General features: G+C 43.8%; 1 protein-coding gene across 3 annotated transcripts in view; it reads left to right on the top strand.

Moving 5' to 3' along the window:
- LOC127654693 (ephrin type-A receptor 3-like) overlaps positions 1–14,298 on the top strand; it is a 187,833-nt gene that overhangs the window by 85,682 nt on the left and 87,853 nt on the right. For all 3 annotated transcript variants that reach the window (XM_052141973.1, XM_052141975.1, XM_052141974.1), the window contains exon 4: positions 2,080–2,235. In XM_052141973.1, the coding sequence (XP_051997933.1) occupies positions 2,080–2,235 (156 nt within the window). The remainder of the gene's footprint in view (positions 1–2,079; positions 2,236–14,298) is intronic.

The following is a 14,298-nucleotide window of genomic DNA, read 5'->3' as shown; positions in this document are numbered from 1 at the left end:
TCCATGTACGATCTGAAATGTAATTACTTCCTGTCACCTTTGAAGGAATGCAGTGTGAACAAATTAGCATTTATCTTTAACAATAGTATCAAAGTGAATAGCAGGCACAACAACGCCACTACAACATGGGTTGCCAGAAAGATTGTTTTGGGTTGAATTTATCACATGACTGCATCACAAGACATCATTGTTTTCAGACAGTTTTCCCTGTCCACAATACAACATGAAGATGGCGTTTTCACATTTATTCACTTGGGAAAGCGTTTTTTAAAACTAGTCTCAGACCAAAACACAGAGAAAAACGAAATTTGTTTCATTTGTTTCCAAACGAAAACATATTAGTGGGGAGGACGTGGCCTAAATCATCTATAATCACTCACAAAATATTAATAGATGGAAAAATAGTGGTAGAGATTTCCACAAATTTAGTTGCCTGCAGTTTTAAATTAGTTAAATGAAATTTAATGGAGAACAGCTTGGTGTCTCCTGAACTATTAAAGAGCAATCTTGCTGGTCCATCTTCTGGCCACCCTGGTGTGAGTTCATCACATTTGGGACTCTGTGTTTTCTGATTTGCAAAGGAAACAGTGTGTCAGATTAGATTTTTTTAGATTTTAGATTACAGGCTATTTATTTTTTTATCAGCCCTGCTTTGCTCAAAGCAGACGATGCATTTAAACCTGCATTCTAATTATTAAAGACACTTTATGCCATCTACCACTCACAATATGTATAAGAGAACTTCTCTGGAGAAACGACATCCATGTATGTGCTTTGGTTTTGTGTAGACTCTGAGATAATACATGCAATAGACATCACTGATAAGCTGGAAGCATTGTTTTCAACTCAAGAGGACCTTTATTAAAGGGAAATATGTTATTCTGCAGAACCTGACCTCACAGCTTTAAAAATAAAATAAACCTCAGTTGTCATGCTGCAAAGCAGAATTCAATTGATTCTAGGAAGATCTTGCTGACTTGAAGTTTTGGTTCACCAACTGTATCAGGTATTGAACCTGCAACAAGAGGGGAGTGGAATACAGATCGGTGTTAGCATCAGTAATTAGCCAGCTCATCATGATTTTTCCCTCTTCATTATAGGTAATGGGATGGGATCCTCATGAATAGGGGCGGATGAGCTGATGAGTACAATTTAATAGCAGAGATATTTTTTCCATTTTAAGAGGTGTATTTGCATAATTCATGCAACATCCATGGAGTGTGACATTAGAGGAGACTTATTTTTAAACGCATTTTATCACATAGATCTGCCTTTAGCCTTCCAAGTGTTCTCCTCCCAGAGGAAAATGTTATTTCTCTGAGGTTGTCTTAAGTATCTATTTTGTCTCAGATGTTTCTCTTAAAATTTCTTGGAAGAAATAAACAATAGACAATAGAGAAAATTGCTGAAATTAATTGTATAGAGAGCTATAATAAAATGTGGCCATAGCCAGATAATTAGTTCTTGGAAGAATGTTTAAGAAATTAATGAGAAAGGTTTTGAGGTTATATTAACCCAGAGGAACATGTAATTTCTCAAAGTTTAAGAGACTTAATTAAGTTCTCAATTAACTGTAATTTAAGGATCAACTTTGTCTCCGATGTTTATCTTAAACTTCCTTTGGATACATTTGAATACAAACAAATGAGACCATTATTGACATACCGAGTATTGAGCTATACAATTATTGTGGATGGCATAGCTCAGATCATTTAGTTATGGAAGAAATGTTTTGATTGCTGACTTTGGGACATTGGCAAATCTGACCACATTTAAAGACATTTTTGAGACTCTGTCATATGGGCCTCCTGAAATGATAACATTTTCACTCTGCATTCAGTTCACATGTGCGTGTGGCCAAGCATACACACATCTCAGCGCTGTTGTTACAGCTATTAGTTTGTGTAAGTCAGTGCAGATGATTAAATGTCTTTCCATTGTGTCCGCCGATGCATATGGTCATGTGAAATGATTTGGTCCATTAAAAGTGGCAGCATAGAAATGGGGTAATGAATGGCCCTGTAGGCTTGAGTCTCCAAGCATCCTAATTTGTCTTCCCTCCTCTTGTTGTCTCCACAGCCTGCCGGCCTGGCTCCTATAAGGCTTCTTCTGGGAATGTCAAGTGCTCCAAGTGTCCCCCTCACAGCTACACACACCAGGAGGGATCAGTGCACTGCGGATGCGAGAAGAACTACTTCCGTGCAGAAGAGGACCCCGCCTCAATGGCCTGCACCCGTATGTGCTCCACACCACGCTCTAAATATCTAACCTACATAAGTCACAGCACATTTTCTCAAGATTTTATGAAGGGTTTACACTTGTAATGTATCTTGAAGTCGAAATGTGCAACTTCTGCACCACTTGTGATACCAAACAGAATTGCCATCTTTTTGTTTGGGCAACCTGACTGGGGCAGAAATAACATCATAACAACATTGGCTCAATCAATGCTGTGAGTTTGAGGCGAGACCAAGGGGTCAGGGTTTGGCAGATGCCATTTCTACAACATTTTGGGTTAAAAAAAAGCATAATTCTCCATTGATGGCCACCCAAAGTAGCTGTGTATTCTGATCAAATTTTTTTTTATGCAACATACAAATGGTGAATATTTAATTATATTTTACTAGATATTTTTGTGAGTATATTTTTGCAAGAAATTTACTTTTTCTTGTCTGTAATGTCACAGCTCAGGCTTGAGATTGTATGCTCTATTGTGGCTCCATCAGCCAATCAGCATTGTCAGGACATCAGTTTTTCTTGTGGCTCCAGAGTATTAAGTCATATGACATTTACTGCTCAGGTCATTGGCTCAAAAACATACATTCGCAGAACTGAGTGCCCATGAATAAAGATGGCAGAGTTCAGTTGCGCAATCCTGGATGGTCATGTGCCAACCAAGCAACTGCCATTAAGAATGTGAATGCTAATGTAAAGATCTCTCCCAGTATTATAAACTTTCTTGGTTTGAGCAATATGATCGTACTGGATATAACAACATTGGCTCAACTAGTGGTATGACTTTGGGATGGGACAACTTTTTGTCCGCCCAATGGACAACAGTGGGAGTGTTTACAAAAGGGCTGCAACTAACGATTTCTTTGATAATTGATTAATGTAACTATTGTATTAGAACTAGGGCTGTCGAGTTAACACGTTAATAACACGCGATTAAGTATACAAAAAATAATGTGTTAAAATAATTAATGCATTTAATCGCATGCTTGTAGTACCACCTGTATACTCCAGAGGGTAGTAAGTGAAATTTCAACTGTGTGAGCAACACACAGTTTATACAGTGAAGAAAACAACACAGATATGCGTTACTAAGGGTTCAAATGCGAACTAAGGGATCTCAATATGTGTTTAAAGATTGAGTATTAAACTATATTTAACTTGACACAGTGACCTAAACATTTTATTTTTATGACGCGACACAAACATGTCTGACGCAGGTCGTATGGTAGGGTAACCACCTGTTCTGCATTTTGCGGGACAGTGCCGAAATTGGAAGCTTTGTCCCTCAAGTCATAAGCAGTGTCCCGCATTTAAATTTTTCTGTATAATATTTTATCTTTATTATTATTATTTCGGCATCATTTTATTTCATCGTCCTTTAATTACAAAATCACTATAAAAAAAAAAGTTAATAAGAAAATACTGAACATGCGCAGCGCAGCCTTTTTTTCTTGCCAGAGCGGGAAAACACTGGAAAAAAAAATGGGTCTATCCGGAGCTCCCGAGAAGAAAAAGTGGCTTTATTCGTATAATAAAGAATTGGAGAAAATATATACATGGTTAAAACCAGTTACAGGTGACCTTAAAAAAGGAGAGTGCAGGGTATGCCACCGAAGTTTCACGGACAGCTCTGCTGAAGCATTTCTGTGCCCCAAACATGACAGCTCTGATATCTTTGGCTTTGAGCATTCCTGTCACCAACGCGTTTGTGGAGAGGGTGTTTTCACTGATGACCGCTGCGTGGACAGAGACAAAGAATTGAGCATCTGTGGACCACATCAAAGGTGAACTCCTGGTGAAAGTGAACACTTACACCTGCCAGGAGTTCTACAGTCAAAATGAATGAGAAGGCCCTACTCGAAGCAGCCAGATCAGACAAAAAAATTGTATTCAAGATTCACTAAACCCGGTAAGATCGCATTTAATCTTTCTAGTCTTTAATAATGGAATTGATGTGCATATTTGGAAATGTACTTTTTAACGATTAGATTATTATTTTCACTTCATTATATTTACATTGAGGAGGTCTGAGCTGTTAAAATTAGTTTGTATCGTAGACCTTATGCCAAACTGAGTGACGTTCACAGCGCCTTCATTAACATTTAACATCACTGCAAAAATACATCTTATATAAAATCAATATTTATTCACCTAGTACAATAATAGTAAGTTATCTCTCCCTCGTGTCCCGCATTATCCCACAAAATCAGGTCTGCTGACCTGCAACAGAGCAATAGCCAGGTGGTCACCCTATGTATACCCCTGGCTTGTTTCTTAAAAAAAAATAAAAAATATCTGATGCAGGTGTTCATTGAGGGTCCTTAAACAAGCCCTTATAATAAATCTCCAACTGATTGACAAATTCACTTGTGAAATGGATTGCTGTGAACTGTAAGCCAATGATTGACTTATGATCAATAATGTAATAAACAATACATTGTATTCTAAAGCCACATTTATATTGTTTTATCAATGAGTAATTATTCTGCTACAAGAATGTAATGCATTTTAATTATCTGAATATTTTTATATATATATATATATATATATATATATATATATATATATATATATATATATATATATATATATATATATATATATATATATAATATTTAAAGATAACTATGTATAATTATTTCATCATTATGTATTGAATTATTGTTATATGAGGGGCTTTCTCAGCAAATATTTGTATACGCGATTAATCGCGATTAATTAATCGGGACACCATGTAATTCATTTGATTAAAAATTTTAATCGATTGACAGCCCTAATTAGAACGATTAAGCTACAATCCTGCTTGTGCCTTGAATTAAGAGATTGTATTAAACATTAAATATCAACGTATTGTTTTACTGCACTGGCAGATTTTTTTTTCTCTTGTTTTTCACTTGTTTATAGAAAAAATACACATTAATTCAATATTATATTAAATATGTTCTATTTTAAAAAATAAAAATCTTATTCAATGTAGCTACTCAAAATAAATGTACTTTGTTTTAAAAGATTTTTAGATATTTATATTGGAAAAATGGTCAAAAAAGTCAAACTAAAGGTTCTCTCAGTGATTCTTGAGGAACGCTGTTGATATTCGAACTCAACTGCCAAAGCAAACACACCCCTGCCTTCAGTGCTCCTTTGGAAGCTCCCGCACCAAATTCAGTAAGTTGCTACTTGCAGAGAAGACAAGGCGGTTTTATGCACACCAGCTCCAGACACTCACATCTCTCATGCTACTAAATCTAACAGCATAAATGGGTTTTGTGAAACATAGAAACATTTATGTAACCCACCTATTGAGAAGAAAAAGAGCAACCTCTGCACCCGTCTTCAAGCCTTTTAACTCTTTGAGGTCTCTCTAATGCTGAAAAGCCTCGCCAAAGTTGACGACGTATCATAATCTTTCTTTTTTAGTTTATATTTGTCTGACCTTTTTCTCTTGGTCCATTTCTCAGCCATTTGTCCTCCTTGGAGTTTAGAATGTTTGCATCAGCCAGATTTGCCGTCCCTCTTCTAATTAATTTCCCTCTCGCTCTGCCCCCACGCCCCCATCCTGTGTACGCACAAAACCACCCCCTGTTGCTGACTGGCTGGAGTAATGTGGTGTGGATTGGTCCGATCCACTTTGTTTTTGTCCTGTTTACAGAGCCAGGGCTGTGTAAAATACTTAACCCACCCACATAATGGACAGCTAGCAGACTGTAAGGAGATATTTGCAGAATTTGACAAAAGTGTATTGGATTAGAATTACTGAGTGCACCTTTAAGAACATATTTTTTTACATTTATTTTTATTTTTCAAATTTATGTTGACTTGAATTCATGTTTAGTAATGCCAAACCAAGCGACAATTCGATATTTTTTTTTTTATATAATTATTTTAGCCGTAATTTATAACTTTCCTGACAACAGACATTACTTTTACGCTAGTGGTCCATAAATAACACACTTTGCCTGTAAGTGTAGGTCCGCAAATAACTAAAGAGGCACTTTGAAATGATCCTTATACTGTTTTACATATAGTTATTTAGACTACTTAAAGCACTTTCATTCATAGCGTTTCCCTCAGAAGAGCCCGAGTTTTTTGAGAGATGATGTTTGTTCAAGGATTGATGAATTTGTGTTGGCTCATTCCAACAAAGCTTCTGATCCCCTCTCAGCTCCCTTCAAGTATCCCGCTGAGAATACCCTGTGTTTGCTTACTTTTAACCGTTTCAACCAATGGGCCTCATCGGGTTTGCATGGTGGAGCAAGCTAACCCATTCTCTTTTATGGAGGAGCATGCAGATGGTAGACAGATGCACACAGCGACTGCCAAGCATTCCAAAACACATTATCCATAAATCATGGCATTGCTATCAGTGCTGATTCATATCACATAAAACCACCAAGAGCCTTATTGAATTCTGTGGCCAAGTTTAATAGGGTGTATCTTACGTGACATTCAAAGTAGTCAGCACATTGGATCATTGCATGATCATGCAAGTCACATTTTATTTTGCCTGTCAAAAGCAATATTGAGTCTTCTTTTCCATGTAAGCACTTATTGCCAATGTTAGTTTAAGACTTTGATGGGTACAGTGCAATGAAAAACACTTAAAGATTGTGTACGACTTTAATTTATCCACTTCGTACTGTCATCGCCCTGGAGCAGGGGTGTAAAGTAATTAAGTAAACTTAAGTATTATCTTTTGGGATTTGAGTGCAGTTGAAACTGAATACTTGTACTTTTACTTAATTACGTTTCCAAAGGAAACTTGAAAAGTACTAACTAAATTAGTTTTCAGATCATTTTCTTTCATCTTAATGGTCTGAAGCCACCATTTCACTGTATCTGACAAATGACAGATGACGGACCAGAGGTCACTCATTTCAAAAGGAGTGTCGCACGGGAGCTGTATGGAGTTCTGACCATCTGCAGAGGTGGAATTTCAGATCTGATTTTAGCTTCGGATGTGTTGAAATACCTTTGCGACTAGACCGTATTTATCTGTCCGACTGAGTGTGAGGAATTAATTCAAAACAAAGAGCACAAAGTAAGAAGCACTGACAGTTTTTGTCCTAAACTTTATTAAGAACGCCTGCTACTTCTACAGATTGGACAGTTATGAAGTAAAAAATTATCATTCATGTTGAAAATATATATATAAAACAAAAGGTTTTTGGAATGAAATGTGTACATCTCATTTATTTCTACTCTTGCCTTCATATTTAAATCATATCAATGAATTTCTACTCCCTATTTGCAGAATTATTATTGATGATGTTGTCACTAGGCAACTATTAATTATAATAATAACTATAAAACAAGCAATGATAATAATGTAATCTGAGTAAATAGTTATTATGAATTTTGTTATCTGCTCAACAGCAAGGTTTGGTAGCAAAAATAATTCACAAAACAAACAACATTACTAACTGTAAAGGGAGTTCAATGGAAAGGAGGAGGTGAGAACCGGCTTGACAATAATAAATAATAAATAATATTTTAATGAAAAATGTAAACAAAAGACACAAACTTCTACACACGACTTTCAGCTGCCCGTAAACGATCTCTTGCTCTCCCACACCACCATCCGCAGTCGGCCTTTATCTCTCCCGGATGCTTAATTAGCCTGATAAGGGACCGGGTGTGTAAAATCACGTCCTGGCCCCACCCTCCGCCCTGTCACACTAACTTTCTTCAAAGCTTATTTCGATTTTGTTATATATTTCTCTATGTCTCAAGGGACTAGGTGCTTTGACATCATAATTTATGAGTGCCTTTTCCCATGCTACGAACATTGCGTGACTGTGGCAACATTTTGGGAAAATAAAATGATGTTGTTCATTACATGTCTCAGGGCAGTTCCAAAGTGAAATGTCCACTGTGTGGTGCTAAAAGCGAGTGAAATGTTCTCCTAAACAGATGAGGTTTTTAAGGTTAATGTTCTATGGAGATTTAAATCAACAAAACAGGCATCCCTACCCTAAACCTTATGTAAGATGAAAAACTATAAGGACTTCTATGGTTCAGCCACCAAATCAGACAGAAGAAATCTACATCGTGACAGTCAGGACTGCTGAGAGGATAATTGGTGCCCCCCTGCCAACCCTCCAAGACCTGTACGTCTCCAGAGTGAGGAACCGTGTAGGTAGAATCACTCTGGACCCCACACACCCTGCCCACTCCCTCTTTGAACTGTTGCTCATCCAGGCACAAGAAAAGTTGAATGTAAGATGAAAAACTAGTAAGTGCGTCTATGACACTTTCGGCTCACGTGTCATCTTGCGTGCTCTTCAGGCCTTTGTATCGCATATCGCAATCTTCAGTTCTGACTTCGGACTTCAGGAGAAATGTTGCTTATCCAGGCACAAGAACAGTTTTTACCCTCTGGCCATTTTCCACATGAACAATGAAATTGACTTCAGGACTCCCACATAGTGCAATAATGCAAAAGTTTGGGCACCCCAAGAGATTTGAGCTCTCAGATAACGTTTACCAAGATCTCAGACCTTAATTAGCTTGTTAGGGCTATGGGTTTGTAACGACCTTCTCAAGGAGGACAGGGAAACTGGGGATCTGGCACAAGGTAAGTCTTTTAATGGTTCTTTATAATGTGCAACCATACACACACACACACACACGTAAGCACAGGAACGCTGAGTTGCTGTACGTCCGTCTCCCTCTGCTCTGTGGCTGCTGGCTTTTTATCCGCTCTCCTCGCTCTACTGTAATTAGAGACAGGTGTTAGACATAATTTAGCTCAGGTGAGAGCGCCCTTACCGCTTTTCTCTCCCGTACGAGCGCTTGACCACGCCCCGCTGCCACATACCCCCACCGCCCGACTCAGGCCGGGCGTCATCCGGCCTGCCTACCACTCCCCCATTTCTGGAGAGGAAGTCAGCGGCAGCCATCTGCACCCCGGTCTGTGGACCACCTTGAACTTAAAAGGCTGGAGGGCCAGATACCAACGGGTGATCCGGGCGTTAGTATCTTTCATGCGGTGGAGCCACTGCAGTGGGGCATGGTCCGAGCAGAGGGTGAAGGCCCGCCCCAGCAGGTAGTACCGGAGGGTGAGGACCGCCCACTTGATGGCCAGACACTCCTTCTCCACGGTGCTGTACTTAGTCTCCCTTAGGGAGAGCTTCCGGCTAATGTACAGCACCGGGCTCCTCTCCCTCCACCAGCTGCGAGAGTACGGCCCCCAGCCCTCTGTCTGAAGCGTCCGTCTGTAATAGAAAAGGGAGAGAGAAGTCAGGTGCATGCAAAAGCGGCCCCCACAAAGTGCAGCTTTAATCTGCGTAAACGCCTGTTGGCACTGCTTCGACCACTGGACCGGATCTGGAGCCCCTTTTTAGTGAGGTCAGTCAGCGGGCTGGTGACGTCCGAATAATTAGGCACGAATCTCCTGTAATAGCCAGCCAGCCCCAGGAACTGCCTCACCCCCTTTTTGGTCTTAGGTCTAGGGCAAGTCGCAATCGCCGCGGTCTTATCAATTTGGGGACGCACCTGGCCATGACCCAAGTGGAACCCCAGATACCGTACCTCCACACGCCCAACCGCGCACTTCTTAGGGTTTGCTGTGAGCCCGCCCGCCGCAGCGATCTCAGGACGGCCCTCAGATGTTGCATGTGCCGCTGCCAATCATTGCTATAAATGATGATATCATCTAGATAAGCAGCGGCGTACGCGGTATGCGGTCTGAGGATCCGATCCATGAGTCGCTGAAACGTGGCTGGTGCCCCAAACAAACCGAAAGGAAGCGTTACGAATTGGTGTAATCCAAACGGCGTGGTGAAGGCTGTTTTCTCGCGGGACATTGGTGTCAAGGGGATCTGCCAATAACCCTTTGTTAAATCCAGGGTCGAGTAAAATCGAGCAGTACCTAACCGATCGAGCAGTTCATCAACACGGGGCATTGGGTACGCGTCAAATTTAGACACCGCGTTGACTTTTCTGTAATCCACACAGAACCGAACAGACCCATCACTCTTAGGAACAAGAACAACCGGGCTGGACCAATCACTGTGGGATTCCTCTATTACGCCCATATCAAGCATTGCATCTAATTCTTCCCGAACGATTTTCTTTCTATGTTCGGGTAAGCGATAGAGGCGGCAACGCACCACCGCGCCCGGTTCGGTCTCGATGTGGTGCTGTATGAGGTTTGTACGGCCCGGAGAGGGAAAACACGTCCGCAAACTCCTTTTGTAACTCAGAAACCTCTGTGAGCTGCCGCGGTGAGAGTTGGTCTCCACAAGTGACCGGAGTGTTGAGATTGTAGTCTTTGTTTATCTCCGGTCCGAGCTCCGCCCTCTCCGGAACTACCGTGGCCAACGTCACAGAGGCCGCCTCCTCCCTCCACAATTTCAGGAGGTTGAGGTGATAGATTTGACGCGCGCCCCTCTATCGGTACGTGATAACCTCATAATCGAGATCCCCCACTCGTCGTGTGACCTCAAAGGGTCCTTGCCACTTGGCGAGTAATTTAGAGCTCGATGTTGGGAGTAATACTGAGTACCTTGTCTCCCGGTGCAAATTCCGTAGCCGAGCACCCCTGTCATACAGCCGGCGTTGGCGTTCTTGAGCTTGGAGCAAATGCTCTTGTGTTAATCGCCCCAGTGTGTGGAGCTTTGCTCGAAGATCAAGAACGTATTGAATTTCATTTTTGGCATTAGAAGGTCCCTCCTCCCAATTTTCACGGATGACATCGAGGACACCGCGGGGCGTCGCCCGTACAGCAGCTCAAACGGGGAGAACCCGGTGGAGGCTTGCGGGACCTCTCGTACCGCAAATAACAGGGGTCTAGCCACTTATCCCAATTTCTAGCGTCATCGTGCACGAATTTACGAATCATGTTTTTGAGCGTTTTATTAAACCGTTCCACTAGGCCATCTGTCTGAGGATGGTAAACGCTAGTGCTGAATCGATTTAATGCCCAAGAGCTCGTAAAGTTCGCGAAGTGTCCGTGACATAAAAGTTGTGCCTTGATCGGTGAGGATTTCTTTCGGAATCCCCACCCGGAGATTATCTTGAAGAGTGCCCCTGCAACACTACGTGCGGAGATGTTGCTCAGAGGCACTGCTTCCGGATATCGCGTCGCGTAATCCACTAGGACTAACACGAAGCGATGTCCGCGTGCTGACCGTTCTAATGGCCCGGCGAGGTCCATCCCAATTCTTTCGAAGGGGACCTCGATTAATGGTAGAGGGCGCAAAGGCGCTTTTGGGGTGGCCGGTGGGTTTACCAGCTGACATTCGCGGCACGCCGCACACCACCTGCGGACGTCACCGCCAATGCCCGGCCAATAGAAGCGGGCTATTAGACGGAGAAGTGTTTTTCGTTCCCCTAGGTGACCGGCCATAGGATTATAGTGAGCCGCCTGGAAAACCATTTCCGACGGCTCCGTGGAATCAATAATTGAGTTACTTCCTCCTTTGTTTGGGCGTCCTGCGTCACCCTGTATAAGCGATCTTTAATAAGCGAAAAATACGGATATGAGACGGCGACACCCGGCCGGAGTTGTTGACCATCGATTACTCTCACTTGGTCAAAGGCGTGCTTAAGGGTATCATCCCGCGACTGCTCCAAGGGAAGTCCCCTCCGGGAATTCCCGGAGAGGAGGAGCGTCCACCTCGCCCCTTCCCACGTCACTCGGAGCAGTCGAGGACGGCCCTGGCTCCGCCTCCCCGCCAAAGCATCGCACATCACACACCCCTTCACTCTCGCGCAGGACCCATCCGCACAAACTCCCTCCAATAACTTTCTAAAATTCGGCCAATCCGTACCCAAAATTAGCGGATGGGTGAGGCGGGACTAACCGCTGCCTCTACACTATGTTTTTCTCCCCTGAATTTGATCGCCAGAGTCACCACGGGATATTTGTGAATATCCCCGTGTACACACCTTACCCTCACCAGTTTAGCTGAGCCCAAAGCCCGGGTTGAACCAAGCGTTGGTGGATGGTGGTCTGGTTACAGCCGGTATCCAACAAAGCTTGGTATGTACCCCTGGATTCTTACCGAATCCGGTACGCTCCAGCCCGATCGGGGCAGCCTGTGGAGCATCGGAGACCCGTACCACCGCCCCTATTTCCATCAGCGGGCACTGATCCCGGAAGTGGTCCGGGTCTCCGCACCTCCAGCAGACCGGCCCAGACGCTGCGGCCGCACCCGTGCTGGCGGGCGCCCCCACCTGAGGAGGAGAGCGGCTGAAGGATGGAGAAGGGCTCGGTGGGCGTTCCCAAGACCGGGGAGCTGGGCGCGCGAACGCTCCACGCCTGCGGGGGGCAGGAACGGACCCTGGGGAGAGAGCAGAGCGAGAGGGAAGAGGGGAGGGAAAAAAAACAGGGGAAGACACAGGGAAAGGGGAGACAGACAGAGAGGGCTCATCCGCCCTCGGAATCGCCGCCATGTGGTCCTCCGCGAGTCGGACGGCTTCCTCCAGCGATGCCGGGCGGTGGCACTGGACCCACTCGGCCGTCTTCTGGGGCAAACGCTGAACAAACTGCTCCAGTACCACCTGGTCGATTAGTTCCTCGACGCCGCGGTCCCTCGAGAGCAGCCACCTCCGACAAGCATCACGGAGCTGCTGGGCGAATGCAAACGGGCGGTCGGACTTATCAAGCTTCAAGGCCCGGAAGAGCTGGCGACTTTCTTCCGGGCTTCGACCAACCCGTTGCAAGATGGCCTTCCTCAGATCGGGATAAACCAGGAGGCTTGTTGCCGGCAGTTGTTGCGCCGCGAGCTGTGCTTCCCGGACAAGAGAGGGACTAGCCGGGCTGCCCACTGGTCTTGGGGCCACCCCAAACCTCCGCCGTTCGTTCGAACAGGTCGATGAATGCTTCTGGGTCATCTGCCGGCCCCATCTTCTGTAACGCGGGTGGGGGCAATGTGGCGCTGGTGTCCGGGGTCGCGGCTGCGGCTGGAGCGGCCTCCTGGCTGAGGAGGCTCCGGATGGCGTGCCGGTCCTCTGCTTGAGCCCGCATGATCTCGAAGAACCGACGATCCTGGTCTTGCCGGAGCTCAAGCAGGGATTGTTGGTGGCTCTGATGGAGTGTAGCGAGGGACTGGAGGACTTCCGTCAGCTGGGAGGACTCTATGGGGCGACTCTGTTCCATCATCAATTTTTCCCGGGTTTCGGCACCAGTGTAACGACCTTCTCAAGGAGGACAGGGAAACTGGGGATCTGGCACAAGGTAAGTCTTTTAATGGTTCTTTATAATGTGCAACCATACACACACACACACACACGTAAGCACAGGAACGCTGAGTTGCTGTACGTCCGTCTCCCTCTGCTCTGTGGCTGCTGGCTTTTTATCCGCTCTCCTCGCTCTACTGTAATTAGAGACAGGTGTTAGACATAATTTAGCTCAGGTGAGAGCGCCCTTACCGCTTTTCTCTCCCGTACGAGCGCTTGACCACGCCCCCGCTGCCACAGGGTTGTTCACAATCATTGTTTGGAAAGGACAGGTGATGCAAATATCAAAGCCTTATACGTACTCTGACTCCTCAAACCTTATCCCAACAAAAATTTAGCAGACTCTGGAGTAGTGGTGCACTGTTCTACTGTGAGCGACAGTCCTGCATCCTGACCACAAATTGCAGTGTCAAATGTTTTTAAATGAACATCTAAACAAGCTTGATGCATTTTTGAAACAAGTCCTGCGGACTGATGAAGTTAAAATATAACTTTTTGGCCACAATGAGCAAAGGTATATGTTTGGAGAAAAAAGGGTGCAGAATTTAATGAAAAGAACACCTCTCCAACTGTTAAGCAAAGGGGTGGATCGATAATACTTTGGGCTTGTGTTGATGCATTTCTCTGGTAGAGGAAAGAATGGATTAAATTAAATACCAGTAAATTCTGGAAGAATTCACACTCTGTAAAAATGCTGAAAATGAAAAGAGGATTGCTTCTACAACAGGACAATGATCCTAAACACACTTAAAAATCCACAATGGACTACCTCAAGAGGCACAAGCTGAAGGTTTTGAAATGGCCCTCACAGTCCCCTGACTTAAACATCATCGAAAATCTGTGGATAGACCTGAAAATAGCAGTGCATGCAAGATGGTC

Source organism: Xyrauchen texanus, chromosome 14, assembly GCF_025860055.1.
Source record: "Xyrauchen texanus isolate HMW12.3.18 chromosome 14, RBS_HiC_50CHRs, whole genome shotgun sequence".
NCBI classification, from domain to species: domain Eukaryota; kingdom Metazoa; phylum Chordata; class Actinopteri; order Cypriniformes; family Catostomidae; genus Xyrauchen; species Xyrauchen texanus.
Note: the sequence above shows the minus strand (reverse complement) of the source record. Positions and strands in the feature narration are given on the sequence as shown.